At 44.7% G+C, this 23,203-nt stretch overlaps 1 protein-coding gene across 1 annotated transcript; it reads left to right on the top strand.

Annotated features, from left to right (window-relative positions):
- Positions 1-16,240: 16,240 nt before the first annotated feature.
- Positions 16,241-21,223, top strand: MRPS33 (mitochondrial ribosomal protein S33). The gene is made up of 3 exons (XM_084273909.1): positions 16,241-16,302; positions 18,927-19,182; positions 20,890-21,223. Exons 2-3 carry the CDS (start codon positions 18,968-18,970, stop codon positions 20,993-20,995), a joined length of 321 nt encoding a protein of 106 aa, XP_084130035.1. The 5' UTR covers positions 16,241-16,302; positions 18,927-18,967; the 3' UTR covers positions 20,996-21,223.
- Positions 21,224-23,203: the final 1,980 nt, after the last annotated feature.

Below are 23,203 nucleotides of genomic sequence, written 5' to 3'. Positions count from 1 at the left end.
ACCTCAGCCTCACAGAAACACCATGGGCATCTTCACAACAGGCAAAGCCCTTGAGTGTGAGACCCTGCAAAAAATCTCCAGAGCAGCTGCTGGGTGTCACTTGGCAGAGACCGCCTCAAACATCCCCAACTCCTGTGGCTCACATCCACGCTGTGGAGGGATGCTGAGAGCGCTACAAAGTTCTGCCCTGGAGGCAGTCCTGGGGTCTCATCTGCCTCTTCTCCTTTCCGGAGGAGACCTGGCGAGGAGAAACACAGCCTTCCGCCTCGAACGGGACTGAGCCAGCGACCCACCTATGCAGCAATGTCTTGCTCTGCAAGCACCCAAGCGATGGGGGCCGGAGGGATATATCCCCCCCGCTGAAGAGACCCGAGAGCTACAGCTGTTTGATCAGTCCATTAATCTCTTCCAATCTGGCCAGATCAGAAATCCAGACGAGATGGCTTTCAGATCAACGGGCTCACCACAGCATCATCACAGGACAGAAAAGTTCAACAGCTAGAGACCCCCCGGCTGCGAGCGGCTGCTTATCCCGGGCTGGGGAAGGAGTGACTCGCCGTTTCTTTGTCAGCAGCTCAGCAAGAGCATCGGCGTCTGGACGGTCGGTGGCTTGCTCGGGTTTAAAGCGGGGTCGAAGGGGAGGGAGCAAGGGCGGGGGGGGGGGGGAGTGGGGGGAGCAATCTGTTGTTGTTGTTGCCGCTGCTGCTGTTTTGAATCTATGGCTAAAATATAACCTTCCCGGCTGGAGCGGGGAACGCGGGCATGCACAGGTCCCTCTCCCCTAGCAGACTTCGCCGACAGTCACTGACATCTTGGCTTCGGGAGCACCTCGGCTTCTCTCTGCCAGCCTTGCCATTCACTCGCCCGCTTTTGTCGCCCGCGCTGTCATCCGGGCAGCGCAACGCCGCGATCCCTTCCTTCCCCGGGGCGACCCAGCAGCGCTTCGGCTCTCCCGGGCGAGCGCGGCAGCTTCCGCGCTCCCGGGCCGGGCGAAGAGAGGCGGCGGGGGCAGCCGCAGCCCCGGCAGGACCCGCCGCCGACCGCGCACCTCCCGCTAGGCAGCACTGGAAGCGGTCCTCGGCCCCGGCATCGTTCTCCCCGACACACGCCCTTTCCGCGGGTATCTGAAAAGCCTCTGTCGTCCCCGGCGCTGGGATGTGTTGTGCAGTTTTCCTAACACGGCGGCACGTTGGCCATCTGCAAGATGAAGGCAGGCGGGCAGGGCTACGGCTGGCTGCAAGGATGCTAAGGAATGGGGAGGGGAGGGAGGAAGGGAGGGAGGGAGGAAGGGAGGGAGGTCGGGGGAAATCAAACCAAAACAAACCGGAGAGTGGGGGGGCACACACACACACCACACACACACACACAAAGCTACACACCTTACGCGGGGAGAGGAAAGCAGCCCCTAACTGTTGTCAACAGCTTTCGGTCTGCATCATTTCTCTGCCATATGGCCCGATCTCCACGTCGGAGCTGAGGTTTTTAGCTCAGCAGCTTCATGTGAATCGTATCCCAAGCATCAGCAGTTATATATTCAGACATCTTTTTTTTCTCCTTAAATATCCAGTCCCTTTCTCTCTAATGGGAATAACTCACCCATCCTGTAGAGATCAAGTACAACAGAAGGCGAGCCGGAGTCCCCAAGCTTTAGAAATCTCATTTTACTGTTTTTAACCCAAATAAGAGCGAATCCAATCTTCTGTACACCTGGGAATCTTTCCTTGTTCAAACACCGAGCCCTGCAGCCTTGGCTAAAGCCTACAGACAGAGAATACAGAGCGCTGAGCCAAAAGCCAGTGATGTCACCCATGCAACGTGAGACTCATTTCTTATTTCTCTAGCCTCCTTAAAGATAAACTGCACCACTTCCCAGGCAGGAAATGTCGAAGCCTTACTTTCTTAAGAGGGGAAAATGTAAAACCTGGATTTAACTGGATCCTGCTCATTCTTGGTCACAAGCCCTCACATTGTGTCAACCAAATCCAAGACAAGCGGAGCTGTTCTCACTGCACCAAAAAATCCCAACCTACTACATAACAAAAAGCATGAGCTTGAAAAAAAACCTGGATTCAAGATCTGGATTCTGTGTGGTCCAGAGAACTGAGGCCTTCAGATTCTGAACCATACTGCTTAAAAAGGAAATAAGCACGGTCATTTCCCTTGCATCAAAAAGCTTTTGATCCTGGCACATCCTCGCCTGTGAGTACCACAGCATCCTGGAGCTGGCAGAGGGACCTAGTTAGCCCCATCAGACATTTGGCTTCTCAACACCAGTGACTCCAGAGCATGAACAGCAAACAATATGGTCGCTCCTACTGCACCAAAAGGTCCACAGCCTGATGCCTCTCCAGTGGTGAGTGGTGCAAAAATCTGCATCCACGCTGGATCCACTAAAGCTGGGTCATCTGAACAGAAAACAAGCACAGCTTGTATTGGAGCCCCTGGGTTGGTAACAGCCCTTAGCCCCAAGAGGGGAGTGCTGGGAGTTTTGGTGGCATTCAACCCTAGCCAGGCAAATTGTACTCACTCCAGTAGGGAAAGCAGAAGGGGAACATCGTAGTTCTTCATGTATCAGAAATACACACCTGGATTTTCTTGTGGAATACAGCTGCATCAGAAAACACACACGTCTCGATCCTACCGGGTTTTGGCCCCAAAATACATAATCAAAAAAGGCAAGATGTCTCCTTCCATTTACCTGGCAAAACCAGGTCCCAAGTCAGCTAGGATTTTCAGCTGTGGAAGAGCATCTCTTCCACTAGACCTTTTTTGGTTTGAAATGTACTGTATGGTCCAAGCCCCTTGCATGATTATGAAACTTGCCAAGGAAAGTTGATCATCCAAACCATAGACATTGAGATCATCTGCATCCACTGAAACAGCTCTACTGCAAAATCTCAGTGATAGATTGTGAATATTATCTGTAACTGGAAAGCTCTAGACAAAGTTAATCATTTCACTGAAACAAGGGACTGTTGTTTGGGGGGTTTTAGCATTAATTTCCCTTTGTTGTTCCTAACAAAGGCAAATACAAAGTGATCTAAGATTTTTTTGATAACAGTTAAGCACAGGTGGATCCACTTCTCTAACTGGACTTTTCAAGCAACTACATGTCAGTACATAAAGTTTTAAATTTTATAGGGGGCTATATGGCTTGGAGCAGTCATACTTGTCTGTTCAAGGATAAAATTTAGAGGTTTATGGTCAAAAAGCTGCTGGCTCCTGTAAGAAGTTGGCAAACAGGCTTCTTGTATTGCACCCACACAGCGCTGAGTGCACCTGCATTTCTTTATTAATTTTTAGCATCAAGTCCCAAGCTGGAGGAGGAGAGCAGGGACCAAGCCTAATTTTATCAAACATGTTTTCTTGGCTGATAGGATTGTTGGGTTTCTGATTTAAGCATGAGAATCTGCTATATTTATTCTCCATTTAGACTGAACTGTAAGACAGAACTGGTGTGGTTTCTTGTCTAAACTGGAAGTTTAGACAGAACTGGAAGATGGGTGTTAAAAGCAAAATGGAGGATCGAGCTACTGGACCTGTTTTTCTCATTGTATTGGTTAATGATACATCAGGGGACAGGAAAATCATATAATATAATCATACCTACATTTCTTTCCTAGTTAAACATCAGTATTACAGTCCAAAGAGCCAAGATTTGGTTGGACCCAGATAGGTCCAGGTACCAGATTTTTCAATCACACTCCAAGGCAGTAAGAGAGTTTGGGGCAGGGGGACTTTGGCACCTGGAGAAGCTAGACTTGTTCCTTCTTCCCATTCTTAAGTATAAGTTTAAAAGGTAAAAATTGGCTTGGAGTTCCAGGTTTTCTCTTTTTCTCTGAAAAGGCATTTCAGTGGCAGTTTCTATGCTATTTTTTTTTTGCCTTTTTTTTTTTTTGCTTGCATTTGTAGCTTTATCAGATGACAATATATATCCTCCTGCAAGTCACCTTAAATATATACATTTAGGAGAAAGTATTGGATTTCAGATGAGTTCCACTTTAACTCTTAGAATTAAACATTTATCTCCCTCATCATCATTATCCCCTTCTTTTCAGGAGGGGCAGAATATTGCTTGCTGCAGGCGTTAGGAACCTTTCCTCTGTCTCTTCCCGGGATTATTATAGACAGCCCCTTCTCAGCACAAACAGATCATTATTAAATTCTCTTCCTCCCACCCCACCCCCGCCTCGCCACAGGGGGAAAAAACAATCCTTGTCGATCTTCAGATGAATGTAAGCTGGGAGAGAGGCATTTAAAAAAAATAAAAACTAAAAAATGTGGAATTAAGGGCATCTTGGCAGGTAATTCACTGGTCTTAAATGAATCAGGGAGTGAAAATGCAGCTTTAGTAAAGGATTGGAAGCCAAGGCTTTCCTTTCTGCAGGTTATGATTTCAGGGATCCAGGGGGAAAGCTAAAGCACATGGGTGCACAGGAAAAATGTCTGAAGGCATGGGACAGAGAAGAGGAGCCCGGCGAGTCAGCTCAGAACAAATTCCTTGCGACAAGCCCTGAGCGCTGCCTGCTAGACCTCACCACGCACCTTATCTTACAGATAGGGCCGGTCTCCGCTCTGTTCCCTCCCAGGATTGTTTCCGCTTGCCTTAGCATCCTCCAGCTACCCACCGCCTTCCCAGAAAGCTCCCGACCCCGAAGAGAGCGCCTGTACCAAGGTACACGCAGGCGGGGTGCTGGCTTGGGAAGTGTGGGGGGGGGGAGGGCAGAGTTAATGGACAACCAATTGCAATTTGCTTTTCTTCGTGGTTTTTCTTTACATCAAAATGACCTCCACCATATTTTTCTTCTTCCTCCTCGCTTTTTTCTTTTAAAGGAAAAGAGTTCAGTGCCATCTAGTGGGGGAGGGGTTCCAGCAAGTCAACGCGCTTCCCAATTCTAGGGACCCGTGCCGCTAACTCAGTTATTCAAGAAGGAGAGAGGATCCTCAGCATTTCCCCTCTCTCTGTGACCTTCCTTTCCCAAGAGGCGACGGCTTACTTTGCACGGGCTCCAGCCTTCATTCCTTGGAATGAGCCACCTACGGAAGCCCACGGAACGCATACCCGTGTTGAGTTACTCGGAGCAGCACTGGCTCTGGAGGCAGTTTGCTGCTCTAATTACAGGATTTCAAATACAAGACAGTCATCAAACCAAACACAGATATAACAAATTATATCTACTAATATTTTTTATCGTTCCGATGCACCTTGGCTACCGGTGTGGGCGAATTCTCAGCCTGCCAGCCTTTCTACTAACACAGACATAAAAGTCCTGCCTATCCCATAGAAGCATCTTACTGTAACTCCCACAAATACTTGACCCATCTGTCAAACAGATTTTGGGGTGTTTAGGTGACTCAGAAGAAAGCAGAGGCTCTATAAAGGAAGATCTGGACCACAAAACACCATATATAAGTTGATAATTTAAAACCCGGGCATCTAAACCAGTTGTTAATGCTCCTTCTATTATCCTTTTTTTAATAAAGGCATTTTCAGAGGGAAATTCCAGCCAGCTGCACACACATGAACTACCCACACACCCCCTCGTGCACACAGAGATCAGGCAGACAGCCACATACATGCTGGCATCTAGCTGTGCACACACTAGTATCTAGCTGCACACACCAGCACCTAGCTGGACATCTTCCGCCCTCTCCCCTGCCAACTCCCCAAAGGGATTTGTTTTGCTTTCTCTTAAAGAAGAAAACATTTGGATGACAAAGTTAAGAAAGCTAGTGAATGCCAGATTTAAGATCACCCATGCAACATTAATTCACCTCTCATGTAAACACATTATGATACAATCTTTAATTACATGATTTTTGTTTCCATGGGTCTTCTGCTTTTTTCAGAGCAAAGGATGGATGTTGCTCACTTAATGAAGGGTATTCAAATTTTCTCCTATCCTTATCATCCAATGCACGGTGCATGTACTTCTTGCTGCAGAGCATCCAGATCTTGCATTGAATACAGAATGATTAATTTCCTCATGGGCTTTTCTATAATGGTGTTCTCATTGTAGTGTTTGAGGGGTGGTTTTTTTTTTACAAACATCAATGAATTTATCTTCACAGCTCCCTGCTGAGGAACAGAGATAAAAGCCAATATTTTCAAACATGTCAGTGTATTTTGGGTGCTCAATCAAAGAAGCTTGGAACCAAAACTTTCAGAGGGCTTAACACTTGCTTTCCCTAGAGAACAGCTCCCAGTCACCTTGGATCTAGGCACAGTAGGCAGTATTTCTACAAATTAGTTCACAGGTGACTGAAAGCAGATATGCAGAAAATGGGGACCACATGGACAGTAGTTGGGAGGAATGTCATTTATTTGACTGACTCAGCTTCAGAGGAGCAACTCCCGCAAAGGGTGAAATAAAATCCAGTTTTCAACTGCAATTAAATTGCCTCAACCATGATTTTTCCTACCTGTATTTCTCTGCTAGGCTCACTGCACAGCCTCTGAACTGTCCACCAAACAGGGCTGCAGAGTCCTAGTTCACCCATGAGTGGGAAGAGTGTGTCTAGAAAGTAGGGTCTAATAATGTATTTTACTTCAGGAACACAAGACACGAGTGAATGGCAAGTCATGGACAGTTTTTATTCTGGTGCCTTCTTATAGTCTTGATGTAGTGACCTGAAGTTGTGATGAACAGGAGAAGCACAAGTGAGCTGAGACAGAATTAATCAGGGGGTCAGGACCCGAACACACCGTAGCATCAAAACAGCAGAATTGTTTTGGGAGGAAGCGAAATGAATTGCTGGGCAGAAAGCAGGAAGACATCAACTTTTGCAATGAAGCTGAGGCAATGGCCTAGAGTAAATGGCCTCACACAGAGACAGGTAAAAGACAGTACCCAACTAAAAAGTACCATGGTATAATGTTGGTTTTTCCAAAGGAAAGAAAAAAAATTACTGGGGGCTTTCCAGTAAAATTGCTTCCTCCTGTGAAAACTTACTCTTTAGTGTTTAGCTGTCAACTGTCAAAACCACTTCGCTGTTAACAACCTAAGGCTACACTGTGGACACAGCTAACTATGTTTGATAACCACTGCTCCTCATCAGAACACCTCCAAGAATAGCTTTAAGCTCAGGCAAAATAAGGATGAACTTTTTTTTTAAAGCAAATTATGATTCAGCTTTCCCCAAAACTTCCCAATGCAGACAGCATGCTTGTCAACCATCAGCTCAGAAAGTTACAGTTTAGGAGATTTATAAGCTACAGAAAATAAGGCCTGGCAGGCAAACTTAGTCAACTGAAGACACTGTCCTTGCACCACCTCCATGCAGACTGAGTGTTCTTGAGCACTGTGGCAAGCCACAGAATAACCTATCACTCCACCTTTGAAGGTGTTGTCACAAGTTTTACCTTTTGCAAGAAGCTGGTAGGATCTAAATGTATCCTACACTCACAGGTGAGCACTAAAGACAGGGGGAGTTCTGCTGGGCTAGAAGACAACTCAGCCAAAGCACACAGGCAATCTTTAGCCCCAGGGCTATATCGAATTCCTCTCCCTGTGACAGAAAACACATCTCAGACCTTGTTTTCACAACAGCGACTCAGCTTCACTCTGGTGCACTCTGTGATCACAGGAGCCACTCACTCTGTTATGCCTCCTGCTTATTGCCTCACCAACTTGGTAGTCAACATCTTGGTATTCTGCAGCTTCTTTTCACCTGAGTTGAAGTAGGTTTCACATGAACTGTCTCCTGCAGACCTGCTTCCCCAAACGCTGTGCTAAGAGGACTACTGCTCCATTCCAGCCCCAGTTCACCCGATGGATACATCAAGCCCAGCCTCCTACCCGAAATCCTGCTGCAGGAAAAGCCCATTGCCTGCTGCAGTGAGGAAGGTGACATTGCTCCGAATGCGGGAGTTACACAGCAAGGTTACTTGCTGCCTAAAGCCAGCTACAAAAGGAAGATGGCTCTCTGACATCACCATCATTGGGCTCAGCTGAAAACAGGAGATATTACTTCTCATTAAAATTCATAGATCTTGCGACTTTTATAGAAATAGCAAGAAGAATCCAGGGTGGCAGAGATGAGATATTAGGGCCAAAGAGTACTGACTCAGAGCAAAAACTCAGACTTCTGGCTGCCAATAATAAGCATATTTTGTATGAAGGGACTTTCATTCTTAAAGCTGCATCTAACACATTGATCTTCAATATATTAAAGCCTGAATAATTCTGATATGGCTGTAGCACATCAATATTTTGTTCACACAGGCAGTCTTGTACGTAAGTACATCTGTAGTATTGTTAGTATGCTTGATGTGGCAAGTCAAACTGCACAACCTTCCCTAAGCTTCTGACAGATTTCAAACCCCATTATTTACCTCCCAGAGAGACTTCTGGACATGGGTTCTATCAATCAACAGTGTTTTGTGAACTAATTCACAGGAAGACAGAGCCACAGTCTTTGCAGACCAGTAACATGGTCTTTGGTAATAGAAGTATCACATCTGTTATTGGCTCCCAGCTGCCATTCCAATTTGTAGCTTCTTCTAGTCACAAAAGAGCAAGGATTAGTTAAAAATCAGAATTCATAGATCATAAGAAATCATCACAGAAGCAACTGGAGAGAAAACCAGTAAGCAAAATCAAAAATAGCACTTGTTCAGAAAAAATATATTCTTTAAAACCACTCAATTTTGGAACATGACTAAGAAGCAAGACCTCAATCTTCATGCATCTCATTTGGCTGTGAAGTCCTAGCAAAGTGGATCCATTTCAAATCAAAAAGGAAAAAAACCGTATATACACATACATTATGTGTCTCTGTAAAAGCAGCTAACATCTAGGGTGATGAACTCTATTTAGACAGAAGTATGCTGCTATCTTCTACAGTTTGCATTTACCTCTCCTCATTTATTATCACCAATGACATTCACATGAAAATAAAGTATTTAGTTCTTCAGAGTTTGTTCATTTGTGCAGTTCTTTTCCCAACATGAAACTTGAGCACTGTGGTACTGCAATTGGTTGTTGAGGAATTGATTAGATCACAAAGAGAGGATTAGAGCTCCAGGTGGGAAACATGCAGCAGGAAGAGATGAATGCCTAAGCAAGAAGCCCTGGTTTCCCTGCAATTGCTGTTGGTTTGTTAGTCTTAACAAAGAATAAAGGGAAGAGGAGGAAAGAAAATCTATACATTTCAACAGAATTGCTACCAGTGCTCATTTTCTAAGAGATGGCAGCAACACCTTAAGGACTATTCTTCTTCTGTCAACACTGAGTTGAAATCACAACAGCAGTTAGTTTCACACACCATTGTTATTTTTCATTGGAAATTGCAATCCAATATATTATACCACTAAATCTGATACACCAAATGAGGCATTTGCAGAGACCTACAGCTCAATGCCTCTCTTCTAGAGCACTTTTCAGAAGCTGGGCTTCTCAGAGTGCTTTACAGCAACAACATAGATGATTACAGTGCAGGGAACGGATGCAGACTGTAGGTACAACGTGTTCGAGGTTGCCTCTTTGGTGCGTTATTGCCAGGACAGCAAGTTGCTTTCCTCCCCATACATCTCACTTAAGGCCAGAGTGATTTCTGCAGTCCTCTCTTCAAGAGAACTTATGGTTGGAGATGACCATTTTCCAGTGACTTGAATGCACTGGCAGAGGCAGCTACAATTGTGAAGACCTCCTGGAAAAGCTCTGTTCTGCAGGCACAGCTTTCTGTTTAGAGCAGAGCTGGTGCATTAATAGGGTGGACTGGAGCCACTCCAGCCAAGCTGGACACAGTTGGATTTCAAAGCTCAGTAGAGGTTACCTAACCTAGCCCTGCTTTGTTTACTGCGTTAACAGTGAATGCAACTGGACTATTCATGGAGCAGGACCGAGCCTCAAACTCTCAGGGCAAGCAACTGACAACAGAAAGTCATAAGCCTTTTGTTTGTACAAACTACCCACCACAGCATGGCAAAATGAGGAGTTTGATATGATTTTGACAATTATTTGGTCACCTGCAACACAGTCACTGTGGCTCACACATTGTTCCAGTGAGAGCTGCTGTGCCACAAAAGATGGGCATTTATTCACCTTTGTTGTAAAGGCCTCCAGTAAACACCCACCAAGTTCTCAGCCTTAATGACCATGCTCTGATTGCCCAATAGGTATGTTAAAGAGACCAGCCTTGCAAGAAGCTGATTCTCTTGATTGTTTCCAAAGAAATGGACTAAGGAACAACATTTTCCATGGACAAAAATAGAAAAAATCATATCTGCAACTTAGAGCCAGAAAGTCTGAAGAAGGAATTTTTCACAGGAAAAATGGAAGTGATGCCCACAGAGCACATGTAGGAGCAGGGCTCCTTCAGCCTGGGTACTGAGAAGGTCAGAGAGAATGAGCTGAATCAGTACAATATTCACAGTTCAAACGACAAGCGCAGACTGTAAGAAGCAAGATCTAGAATACTCCCTAAACCCTGCCCACCAGACAGAAGAATGCTCCCAGAGACTGAAGAAACTGAGGCTGGGAAGTGCATGCAGGATTGATTAGGTTTCTCTAGACAGACAAATTCTGAAGCAAAGACCAATGCTGGTTACTATGCAAGGTCAGTATGTTTATCTTGGGGATACTTATGTCACCCACCAGGACTGGAGCAAAGAACTTCAAGCTAAGACCAGAAAAATTTGTTTCCATGGCCCTGACTCCAAAGGACTATGGAAGTGGAAAAGGCTGATCAATGATGTTTAGGTCTACAATGAGTGCTACTGAAATGACCGCATACTTGGAAGTCCAGCCAGATCTTGGAAAACCTGCTACAGGCAGCCAGAGAGTGGGGGTCTAGAGTGCTCTCAGAAACCTAATGTTGTATCCTGTGGTCAGCACTGGTCGAGATACCCTAGGGCAGGAAAACATGGAGAGAAATTTCCACTAGAATGCATCATAGAGGTCAACAGGGATATACAATATCAAAGTCTGCTGAAGCTCAGGGAAGCCAACAGCTTGCAATCCCAAGAGGTTTAGATCCAAGACAGCATCTTGACAGGAGTTCAGCATGTGGAAAAAGAAATATGAACTCAGACAGACCTGACCAATCTCCTTGGATTTTCTGTAAGAGATTGATGTCTTCCTGAAAATTTTACTGCTGGAATGTTTTTATTCGTCCTTTGTTTTCACACTTGGTCAAACAGAGTTAGAGATGGACAGCTCTTCTGACCCCATTTGAAAACCTTGGTGGATGTCCTTTCAGATGAGTTCTGCAAGGAATGATAGAAGAGAAACTACAAGAGCTTTTATCAGCAGTGAGCCAGATGTCTCCATCATTTCTTTTCTTTTCAGCTGATTCCGTCATTTTAGGTTTTTTGCTTTTTTTCCAGCCAAGAAAGACATGTCTTTGCTGCCTTTAGAAGTTTTATATGTGCATTGTTGGTAAAGTAACAACACTACTTTAATTCTGTAGTATGTTTTTTTCACTAGGGGAAGCTGGAGCATTTTCTAAGAATCAATTATTCTTCACAACCCATTTCTGAAGCAGACATTATTATCCCCAGTTTAGAGAGGGATGGAATGGCAGATAGGTTAATTAACTTGCTTAAGGTCATCCAGTGAGTTAGTAATGGAGCTACGAAAAAACAAGACTCAACAATTCTCATTCCCAGTTCCTTGATCTAACCACTGAGAAATATTTCTTCTCTTCCATCTTAAGAACTTCATTTCAATCACTGATCATTTATTCTGACATACTGTTGAACTACAAATTATTCAGACTAAATGACAAGCATGTAGACATGTGGAGATCTACAGCATCCTCCCCTCGCTTGGCTCTTGAGCTTCATGCACCCCCTGCTATGCTGAACAACTCATCTGCCATTACAAATGGAAGTGCTACCATTTTTTTGGAGAACTGTCAATACCATTTCAGGCATCAGTCCAAGGGCATCTCAAGAGAGAGAAAGAGCACTTGCTCTCTTTCCTCAGGAGGCAAGCAGGCTGCCTCAACAGCCCAGCTCTCCGGGAAAGCAATAAGCTCAAGATGCCAACTGGCTTTGACAAATAATTTCTATTTTTCTTTTATGTTGCATCTCCTTCCCAAGTGTTTCCAGTATCAGAGAGCTGAGTGGCAGTATTTAAGAGCTGCATCTTTGTAGATTTCGCTCTGTGGCATTAGTTTGATGAGAGATTTTAAAGTCAAAATATCCTTCAAATGCCCACCTGACGTCTGTCAGTCTCCTCATGCAACACATTCTCCCCAGAGGGATTTGCACTGCTAGATGTCTCCACGGCTCAGCGTGAACCGCTGCGCAACAAAATACAATTGAAGTTCACCAATTAATCATGATCGCATAAAAAATGAATAACAAATGTATGCTAAACACAGATGTAGCCAATGCAGTTTCACCAAATGCTCAGGGGGTCCTTCTACTTGACTCAGATGAAGACGATTCTGTGTCCTCTCATCTCAATATTTATAACAAGAAAATGTTAGGGATTGTCTTACAGCATGAGATAACAGTTCTAAGCATAAGGCTTAGGAGTGAAGTTGATTACTGTGTCATACAGGAACTACTCAAATGGCTTATTTCCAAGATCGAATGAAATAAGTTCAAGCTCTTCTTTCCTCCTAAGTGTCAATGAACAAGCGCCAATGAGCAAACTGGCACCCTGGTGGGTATTTTTTTTCATTCTGGGTACACCTTTGCCTCTTCAGGACAGACACACACTGGCTCAAGTGTTGCTTTTTTCGTCAAAAGCCGACATAAGGCTATTTGACATTCAGTTATAACTAAAATACGTACACAAAAGGAATTAATTCCAGATCAGCTTACTGCAAACACTTTGTAAAAAAGTCTTTCCCATACTTTATCTCTTTGCACATACACACACTTTTTTCTTTTGCTGCTCTGAGCATGCTCCAGGGATGTTTCTCCACTCCCTTGATCTCTTCCCTTCACAACAGTCCCAATGAAGAGAATGCCCATGTTGATTCCACATAAACTCACTCTCCTTTAACTCCTTTCCAGCATTTTACCTTTTTTACTCACCCATCTGCCATTGATTTTCTTCTAAATAATTGCTGACAGGTCCAAACACTTTATTTACAACAAAAAGCTCAGGAGGATCTAACAACATGTCCACAGAATTCATCTCATCACAAGCCCGTTCCTGTTGTCAGCCTCTGATGCTTCCTTCCATTCCCTGTTATTATCATCCCTTCATGTGTCAAGTCTAATTTGGACTGCGAAGATCTCAGAGTGGGAATGTTCATCTTCTGTGTCCAAAAGACTTCACACACACTTACAATGCTACGTAAATAGTATTACATCGGTCTGATTAGACAGGGGGCTTTGCACAGCAGCTTCAGTAACTGGAGATCTAGCTCTTGTGCACTCCATCTCCATAATCACCCCATCATTCTGCACTAGCACCAACACGGATGAGCTTCACAGGGATGAAGGAGCAGGACACAAGTGTCTCCCACTTCTGTCACCTCCCCACAGTGACAACTAAAAAATTAAGCAAAGAAATACCTTCTGCAACTAAGAGGCACAACACTGAGGAGGTTGGACATCAGTTCAGCCATCCATCATCCTGAATGTCAAGCTCTAGCAGCTGAAACAGGAGAGAGCAGCCACCTCGTGTACCGCTGATCGCAACTATTCCCAGGGATGTGTGCTACAGCAGCCAGAAAGGTGACTGGCCTCGCTGTCCTGTTCTCATGACAGACATCACCTCAGGGAGGGTGATTTGGACAATGTCCTCCACAGTGAAACATATCACCCACTGAGCTTCAACTTCCCAGCAGAATCTAAGGAGACACAAGAGCATTTATGGCTACAAGGGTTGTAAAGCAGACTGTGCTCCACCTCTGCAAATATGCAGATGTGTTGAGCTGTGGCTTTGTTGGCTGTTGTGACCTTGATATTCCTTCCTGTCTGTACGCTGCCTTACTGGCTAACATGCTAACGGGGCTGGGCACTTTGCATAACCACAGCCGTAACAGTGATATAATAACTAAAATATGTCCTTGGGGGTGTACATTTTTGCTTATTCTTGGCTTCAGATTTAGTACTTGCAGATTATTGCACGGTTGGCAGAAGAAACAACTGATTTTGGAGGAAAAACTACAGAAGAAACAAAGTAGTGCAGACCTATTCATGTATGTGTGCTTCCACCACACCAAAAAAGCCACGCTGGAGCTCCTCATGTGCACAGAGTTATACTGGGTATCGGAAGAGAAAGCCTCCATATCCTGACTCCTTCCTCATGATCCAGAGCTCTGATGTGTGAGAAAGAAAGCCAGCCTGCCTGCTGCCCTGACCCATAATTCTCACATCAGGCCAATCCACTAAGTGCCTCTGGTCTGAAACTCAGCAGAGTAACTTTACACAGCCAGGCACCGGGCTGATACTGCTGCTGGAAGACAGAAATGGAAACAGGACCACATTATTGGGTCCATTTTTAGGTACATCAATAGTTTAAGGGAAACAGGAAGATATTTTTCTGTGGTCTGTATGCCAAATTCCTGAGTTCCAGTCTTCCTCTGAGAATAATCAGGTATTTTCATTGATGAGGATGAGATCAAACTGATGTAATTACTGAAACAGGCAGGATGATTGACCAAATTGGAATATTAAAATATTTTGCCATAATAATTTAAAACAGATAAAGATATTCAAAGATGTGAGAAGGTAACAGTACATCACCAGCATTATTTTAGAGATGCAGAGACAGTAACTTGTCCCAGTTCACCCTGCTGAGGAGGGGTGGAATGGAGACAGCTGCAGAGAAAGAGAACACTTATTCCTCCAACATGCAAAAAGCTTGCTCAATTTGGAGCTGCATGAGGAAAACAGCCCCAAATAGCCAGCAGCCGTGTCTCATTAGTTTCTAAAACTTATTATCTATGACAGAAGGTATTCCAATCTATATGGAGTAAGTATTTGGGAGCTCATAATGTCTAAACAATTTAATCATGGGACAAAAAAGTGGTGGTTGCTTTGGAGTCAGCAATCACAAATTGACATACTAATTGAAAAAAGGCAGTCACAGCCAGGGAAGTACTTTCCTACACATACAGACATTTCAGGAAGACTATTTCCATCAAGATGAGAGAAATTATGAGAAAAACATGACTCAAAAATACAGACAAAAATGCAAACGAGAATTCTCATGATCTTACTCCATTGTCTAGAAGTCCTGATTGCATAATTAACAAAATGGATTACTTTGGCTGAGCAGCACTCAGAAATTAGAAACATAGCATAGAATAATGTGGAAAGGCAAAAATATAGGAAAAATGTTCCAGGGTATTAAATAAGTAACAATAAAGACTACAGAAAATGCACAAGTGATGCAGCTACAGACAGTAATTGGGGAGTGAGGCAGTGCCAAGATGCATTGCTACAGAGAGATGGCAATCTAGCACAGAAGCGGCAGAAACGGTAAAAACTTATATTGCCTCCTTAGAAATATTAAAGAAGAGGCACTTAACTATTAAAAAAAAAAGGCGTTTTCAGTCCATTAGTAGGATATAAAAGATGCTAAGCATCTACTAGACATAGCATTTTATCATTAGGCTATCTAGAGAACTTTAACACAACAATCCTTGAAGAACTGGCAAAAGACACCTCAGGAATGTTAATTTTAATGGATCTTTTAATATGAAGGGAATTAACAGAATATCGTTCAAAAAGGGCAAGAGGTGACTGGGGTGCCCTGGTACGCAGGGAAGAGGGGACAGAACAGCAATGTATTTCAGGCCAGTCAGTACACACTCTCATAGGAAAGAGATCTCGCCAGCCAAACCCCGTTTCATTCTTAGGTGGCATGACACGTTCAGCTTATATAAATGTAATCACGTAAGTGCCATTTGCTCAGATGTTTGTGCGGAGCCTGATTTAGCACCCACGGGCACTGATTAAAAATCAGCATAAACGAAGCACAGGGAAAGCTGAGGTAAAGCGGAGCGTGTGGGGCTGGTGGCTCTCTGGGGGCGGTGGAGAGGCGGGACGTGGCCTGGTGCTCGGCCTCATGCCTTCGGGGTTTCCCGCTGTTCCCCCGGGCCCGGTGGGAGGAAGGAAGTAAAGTGTGAGGGTGAGTGACCGCTAAGACCAGGCAGGAGACCCGCATCGCCTCCGAGCACCCCGACAAAACACCTCTCATTGCGGGGAAGAAAGCGACAGCCCCGCCCGCGCAGGCGGGACCGGGCAGCCGCTCGGGAGAGCCCGTCCGGCCCACCCGCGCCTCATAGGGCCCGACGTCACCCGCCGCGACAGAGGAGGCGCCGCACATGCGCCGCGGAGCGTCCTGCCCGCTGCCCTCCGGCCTTGTCGCGCCGCTTCGCCTGCGGGTCAGTCTGGGGCGCTGCCGGGGGTCGCGCTGGGCGGAGGGGCGAGCGGCGGCCGGGGGCACGGCCGCTCTTGCCGTCCTTGGAGTGGGGTGGAGCGGGGCCAGTGGCAGCGCCTCGGAAGGAGGGAGATGGGCCTCGGCTGCCCGTCCTGTGGGGTTTGGCCGCCTCCCCGTCCGGGATGTCGAGCCCCCCTAGGCGGATGGTGCGGGCCGCTGTCACCGGGCACCAGCGGGCGGCCGTTGCCCCGAGGTGCAGCTGCAGCCCGCGGGTGGTTTCCCGCGCTTTCGCCCACGGGAGGGAAGCGAGGCCGCGGAGCTGGAGGGGACGGGGTTTGCTGGAGGGCTGCGCTGGGCCGCGCCTGGCCCGGGTGCCCCTTTAGCCGGGCGGTGTCCCGGGGGAGCCCTCCCTTCCCCACGGGGTCGCCCTCCCTTCCCCATGCGGTCACGGGAAAATCCCAAGTGACTCTGGAAACGGGAAGTTCTTCGGGCATGTGCTAAGTGAGGGGGAAGAGGTCTGAGGCATTCGAGTGGCTTGGGAAGAAACAGGGCGGGCTGAGACAGGGAAGCAAGGCTTTGAGTGGCAGTGAGGAGCGGGGAGCAGCTGCAGAAGCAGCACTGCATGATGTTTTTGCTTTCGGTGTTTTAATTGTCAGGAGGTGATCCTGAAAATGTTCTGTCAGCATCTCACAGAAGCAGAGTTTGGCCTAAAATAGACTTTGGATGGATTTGGCACTTCGCGGTTTGTAGCCTTTGCCTTTCTTGTCTCAAGTGTTCTGAGACTGGTGGGGATTATCAGAGGTTTCCAGCCATGGTTTGGGCTATTTAGATTCCTTTATTGATTCAGAAATGAAAAGCAGGTCCCTTAGACTAGTGCCTTGTATCGTTTTAGGTGCTAAAGGTATTTTCATTTTAAGGCTACAGTTAGATTAAACAAGCTTTGTGTTTGAGTCTGGTGATAATCATGAGCAGGAAGATGCGATTAAAAGTTTAGGGGGTCAGTCTGTTCTATCTTTGAATGTAGGAATTAGGGCTGACTGCTGAAATGGATGATTTAGCAAGATTTAGTCACTGTTCCCCCATGTATTACATGCTGAAGTTGCAGTGCTGTCCTGTGATCACTTAGGAGTTTCTTTCCTCACACCCCAGGCCTGCTGCCTTAACTTGAGGACTCTGGACACTTTGCCTTCCCTTTTGTTAATCTTACCATTACTCTCTTTGACTCAGATTGCTCGTATTATTTTCATGCTTGATTTACTCCTGTTAGCAAAGCATTAAAGAAAAAGCAGGTAAAAAAACCCAAACAAGTAGGTGGTTATAAATTAGGTCTTCCAGTGGGCAGATGTGTGTAAGCAAGGTTATGAATAGTTCAGATTACTGTTATTAAGCAGCAGGCTGCCTGGTATATAAAAATGGACTCAGCCCTGTCCTGCTGATTATTCTTGTCCTGCTCAGTGCTCTTTAATTTTTATGCTCATCTTCTGGAATCAGCTGTGCAGTGCTACTTAAAACAATAATTTTAAACTTGAACATAAGTAGTGCACTTGAACGAAGCCCACTTAATTTCTCTAGAGCTTACGTCACCAATTATTCAAAACAGCACAGTACAAGCACCATAGAGTGTCACATATGGGATCGTGGGTCTTTTGTTTGTTACATCTGCAAGGGAAAAGTAAAGATGCAAAGAAGAGGAGAAAAAAAATGGGGAGATGTAGGAAAGCTGAAGGAAAACCCTTCTCCACAGTCCTATAAAGAGGGTGTGGATGTTGTCTCCTGTGGTCTAATAACAATATTTTTGTCCTTGGAGCACTTTTGTTGCTGAGGTGTCTTTAGGTGGGAAATGCCTGAAAGAGAATGGAAAGATACTGATCTGGGATTTTCTCGGGGAGGAAAGCGGGAGGGGGGGTAGAATCTAGCATGGATAAATTATTTCTCTCTTTTAAAACAATATGTATTGGGAAAGACTGAAAAGACGATGAAGGAAAAGCTGATGGAAATAGCCAAGGGAAGGGAGTTGAGGTGGGAAAGACCTATGTGATTCACTATAGAGAAACGTGATTTAATTTATTTTTATAGTTAACAGTCCATTTTTTGCCAGAAGGACTATAACAGTGATGAGACAATGTTTTAAATAGTGAGAAATTTTCATGAGAAACTCTCAGGTTGCCTCCTCAATGTGTTTGAAGGGGTGTCTTACCTTGTGCACAAGTCAGAGGCACAGCAGTGGGCGGTGGTTTTGGCAGAAAAAAAATCACACTGTGATTGTTTCTGTGACTGGAGTTCAAAGGCAGACTTAGACAAGCTGAGTGGGATCCGCTAGTACACTAGCCAAGGTAAATTGTGGGATCCTCTAGTAAACTAGCCAAGGTAAATTGTGGTTCCTATAGGTAGTTTTATGGTCTGTATTGCTGTCTGTAGTGTCCTAGTTAGGCTGCTAATTGCACCTGAATTAGTGTGGGCATTCTTTCTTTGCAGGATTATGTACCCAGATGGATTTTGTGCACAGACTATATGACTTCAAGTGTGTGATCAGCATACAATGAGTTGTTTTGTTCTCCTTAATTCTAGGATAGCTTGCAATACCCAGTCACTTAGAGTTGTGGTTCTTTCTGTGCCCCCTTTTTGTAGGAAGGTCCGCCTGTGTATGTGTGCCCACTCTTCCTTGGGAGATGTCCAATGTTTCCAGTTACGCCCTGCGAATGGCCCGGCTGAGTGCACAGATATTTGGAGAAGTTGTCAGGCCAACAGACTCAAAATCTATGAAAGTAGTGAAGCTATTCAGTGAGCAGCCTTTGGCCAAGCAGAAGGAGGTCTACAGCTGGTATCCTCCTCACAACACCTACCATGCCCTCATGAAGAAGCTCCGTTACTTTGGTCTCTACAGGTAATCTCTGTGTTTATGGGACAGGAGCTGGACTGGAGATGGGAAAGGAGTGGGTGTGAGTTTTGTTACAGTGTGTTTCCTCAAGGAAAAGAGGAACAAAGAGAAAGGTCTGTTTCAGAATACGGTGCATACAGAAATACGCACTTAATTGTTGCACTGAGGGCAAGAGAGTCGAATGAGTGATTACTAAGTAACTTTTCCCATAATTAGAAGGTTTTGTGAGAAAGACTTTAGGTGTAGTTATGGGCAACCAGTTATTTATGAAACAGTTCTTGCTTTGGCTTTGTGGGGGATGGAAGGGAGCTTTCTCATAGACAAGAGGTGGCCCTGTAGTTCTGAACGTGGCAAATGAATGTGCTACAAAAAAAGTGATGTTACTTTACCACAAAAATTGCACTGAGACAGTCTTAACCATATATTCTTCAGTCATTCAACAGCTAGTAAGTGAAATTTAGAAGGCAAGTCTGTGTTAGGCTGGAGGGGCTTTTTAATCCTTCAAAAATAGATTAAATTAAACTCAAGTATGATTTAAATAGCCTTGTTAATTCCAGATTCATCCAAATTAATTGACTGATTTCCGAATTAATTTTGACCGTCTCAAGTAGGAAAAACTGCACGGCTGAAGAACGTTGTCAGGAGTCAAGTTCAATCCCTTTACTTCAGTCAGGTAGCACTAAAGAAATGCTTTTAAAATGAGGTTGCTAACCCTGTAAAAGGCAAGACAAAAGAATCTTTATTGCTAATACCACAGTGCTAGCCATCAAGGATCGCATCCAGGATCCTTTTGGTTTAGTAGTTCATTCTAGAGTAGCTGCTTGTTACAACAGACAAGCCCTTTATTCTTCTCCTTCCCTTCTAATCTCCAGTTCCTTCTCTAGCTGTTCTGTATACAGAGAGCGTGTAGCGGATCAGGTTTGCTGGTCAGAAATATGCAATGGAGAGTTGTGGATTGAAAGAGCTTAATAATAAAAAGAAACAAAAAGCTTGAGAGTTTAGAAAAGTTGTGTTGAAAAATAGCAATGCATCCATCTTAGGCCACTTCTGCCACAGTTGTGACTTTTGAAAAATACCTTCACACTGAAAAACACAGGGACAGAGATTAAAGAGAATTTATTAGAACATTATTGCGGATTCATTATCTCTGCCAGACTCTTTATCCTCCTTCCTGTTTTATTCTCCTATTAAGATTCTACCAGTAGCTGATGCTTTCTTCATAACTCATTCTTGAAGTCACCTGAGAGCCATGTCATGTACTGTAATTACTGCTCAGCATGCCCCTGTTTTCTTAGAAGCTAATGACCTGAACTTCGTATCTGGCACAGAGGCATGATGTGCTATTGCTAGACTGCTGAGCCAGATGAGGAGATTCTCATTATTGTTTCGTGCTGATTTTTATATTTTACTGCTCATTTAAGCACTGTGGATCAATAAATCCAATGTAAGTTATATATATATGTATGCATGCACCATTTGTTGTTGAAAAGGGCAACCTTGTTAGTTCTGAAAGAACCGGAGGAAATCTTTCATGTTATTCTGTCCAACGTCACTGCTTGCAGCAGCACTGACTATGCTGCAGTGAGTTTCACTATGGATGTCACTGGTGAAGTGTTGGTATTTTTTTTACATTGTCATGTGGTTCAAAGAACCTTTCACATCCAGGTATTACAAGAAATAAAATAAACCTTTTTTCTTTCCTTCCCCATCTAGGGATGAGCATCAAGACTTTAAGGAGGAGATGAGACGGTTGAAAAAGCTCCGTGGGAAAGAAAAACCAAAGAAGGGGGAAGGGAAGAGAGCACTCAAGAAGAAATAGTGCCACTTGGACAATATAATGAACTAGTTTGGAAATGCTGGAGAACAGCTGTAAGCCAACCTTTCTGTTCCCAGCTGGAGAGGGCTTGGCATGTGAGCTGTGTGTGGGGTTCACCTTGGGAGCACACTTGGGTCTTCGTGCCTTTATTGGGTTTTACTTTCTGTAGTTTAAACATGCTGCAGCATGTTCATTTGTCAGAAACTTCTCTTACCCAAGCAGTAAAAAGAAAAAAAGTAAAAGATCAAGTGTTCAGTGTTTTTTTTCAGCTATAAGCTGTTTCAGTTTTTCTGGAAAATTGTTGGATTTTCATTGTCTGTTTTACTTTCTTGGATTAAGATCAATGCTGTTCTGAGTGTGGCCACAGAAAAGCTCTTCCTTCTACTGCTACTTGTCATCTGACCTATTATAATGAGTTTCACTTCAGGAAGCTTTAGTGTCAATTTTTAAGTTGCTGTTAGAATCCATTGTTCTGCATTTTGCCCTGGACAGTACTTCATGGTTCATTGCCTGGCTACAGCGCACTTACCGTACCCAGAACATCTAGATAATGCAGCAGAAGAGGTTGAAATACAAAGGCTCAAACTGTTTTCCAGCTTGAGACCCCCTACTAATTAAAACAGAATGTTTAAGTTTACTGTAATGAAAGGATTTCTAATTTATTTTCATTTGCTGGAGGACATAGGGAGTACTTCATAAGGTGATGAACAGTTTTACTGCTCGTCAGTACACAGTTTTGGCAACACTGAAGGATCCTAATGATAATATGAGTGATGGTGTACACCTGCTGTTCTTACCTGTCAGCCCATGTCAGGGAACAGAAAGTGCAGAATGCAGCTGTACTGCTCTGCCTGGCCATGGGTGCGTCTTCCCTGTGTGTGCCCTGCCATGGCATCTTTGAATTTCCAGACCACATAAGCTTAGAGGAAGTTTTTTGAGGTAGTAAAGGACAGCTATTAATAACTTAAGAGTGACTGGAGCAGGAAGTATTGCCACAGTTAGCCTGGGGGATACACTTGATCTTGCATGTCTTGCGTGCAGAGGCAACTTAGGGAGTAGCACTAACCTACCAACACTTTAAATCAAGCTTTTTCAAATAGAAGTGTGTTTGAAGGGATCAGTGGATCTACAGAAATCTGTAACTGCTCAACAGCTGTACTTCAGCAGGGTTAGTAATTGAGGTGCTGTTTATGAAAGGAGTTTCTGGGGACCTGTGCTCAGTATCCTTGCTGAGTGTTACCTGCTTTTCTAGCCTCTGAGAAACTGACTTTTAGGGCATCCTCAATATTGCAGGAGAAGCACTCAGGTTCTAGTAAAATAGATGCCTGCTCTGTACTGTGGTAGTAAGCTTCTCCTCAGATTTAAAACCCTTCTGGTAACTAACAGTTTTTGATCAACTCGATGTGCCTATGGCACTTCAGTGTTCTGTGGGTTGTGACTTGTCTGGTACTGAAGTATGTGCAGCTTGCAATGGGCCCTCTGAGAAGTGTTTGGTGCCTGGGTAGCGTGTGTGCAGCCAGGGGAAGTGGTCTGGTTCTCTTCAGTGCCTCCAGGAAGAAGAGCAGCACAGAGCCATGTACTAGGTAGGAGAGGGAATTGCCAGAGTAGGAAGGCTGCTGCTGCCTGATGCTGTGTTTCTGGCTGTGAGGAGTAAAGTTGCTCACCTGCTTGCTTTGGTGGAAAGAAAGACCAGTTCTGAAGCAGTTGAGCAGAATTACTGCAGCAGCTTTGGTGATTGTTGTTGCAGCAGCTTTGTCTGCAAGAACTTAATGTCTTCTAAAATTAAACCAAAGTTCAATAAAAGTGTTTTCCCTGCAGCTTAAGATGAGAAATCAACAGCATCTTTTTCGTTCCTGTGGAATACAGAAAGCTTTGGCAGCATAAGCATGCAAGAGGAAAAAAGTATGTGTGCATCAAAAAGTGAATTCCTGTTCTGTTCCAGTAAAGTATGTATGTATGGCCTTAAACTTTGTGTGTGACCTGTTATGGATACACATACAATATATAAATAATTATACAGCATAATTGGCCATGCTTCTGCACCCATCCTTAACCTACTTAAGACTGAGCGTGTACAGAGCCTACTGAGGGCAGTGAATGCTGCAGGTATTAGTGTGCTATCTTGCCAGGCACGGATAGGGGCGAGGTTTGGGGATTGGATCTGTTCCTCCTTTTCTGCCCCAAGCCACTTAGCTAGCTACGGGTTCCCAG

Source organism: Gallinula chloropus (genome assembly GCF_964237585.1).
Source record: "Gallinula chloropus genome assembly, chromosome: 1".
In the NCBI taxonomy this organism is placed as follows: Eukaryota; Metazoa; Chordata; class Aves; order Gruiformes; family Rallidae; genus Gallinula; species Gallinula chloropus.
This window is presented reverse-complemented; position numbering and strand designations above follow the sequence as displayed.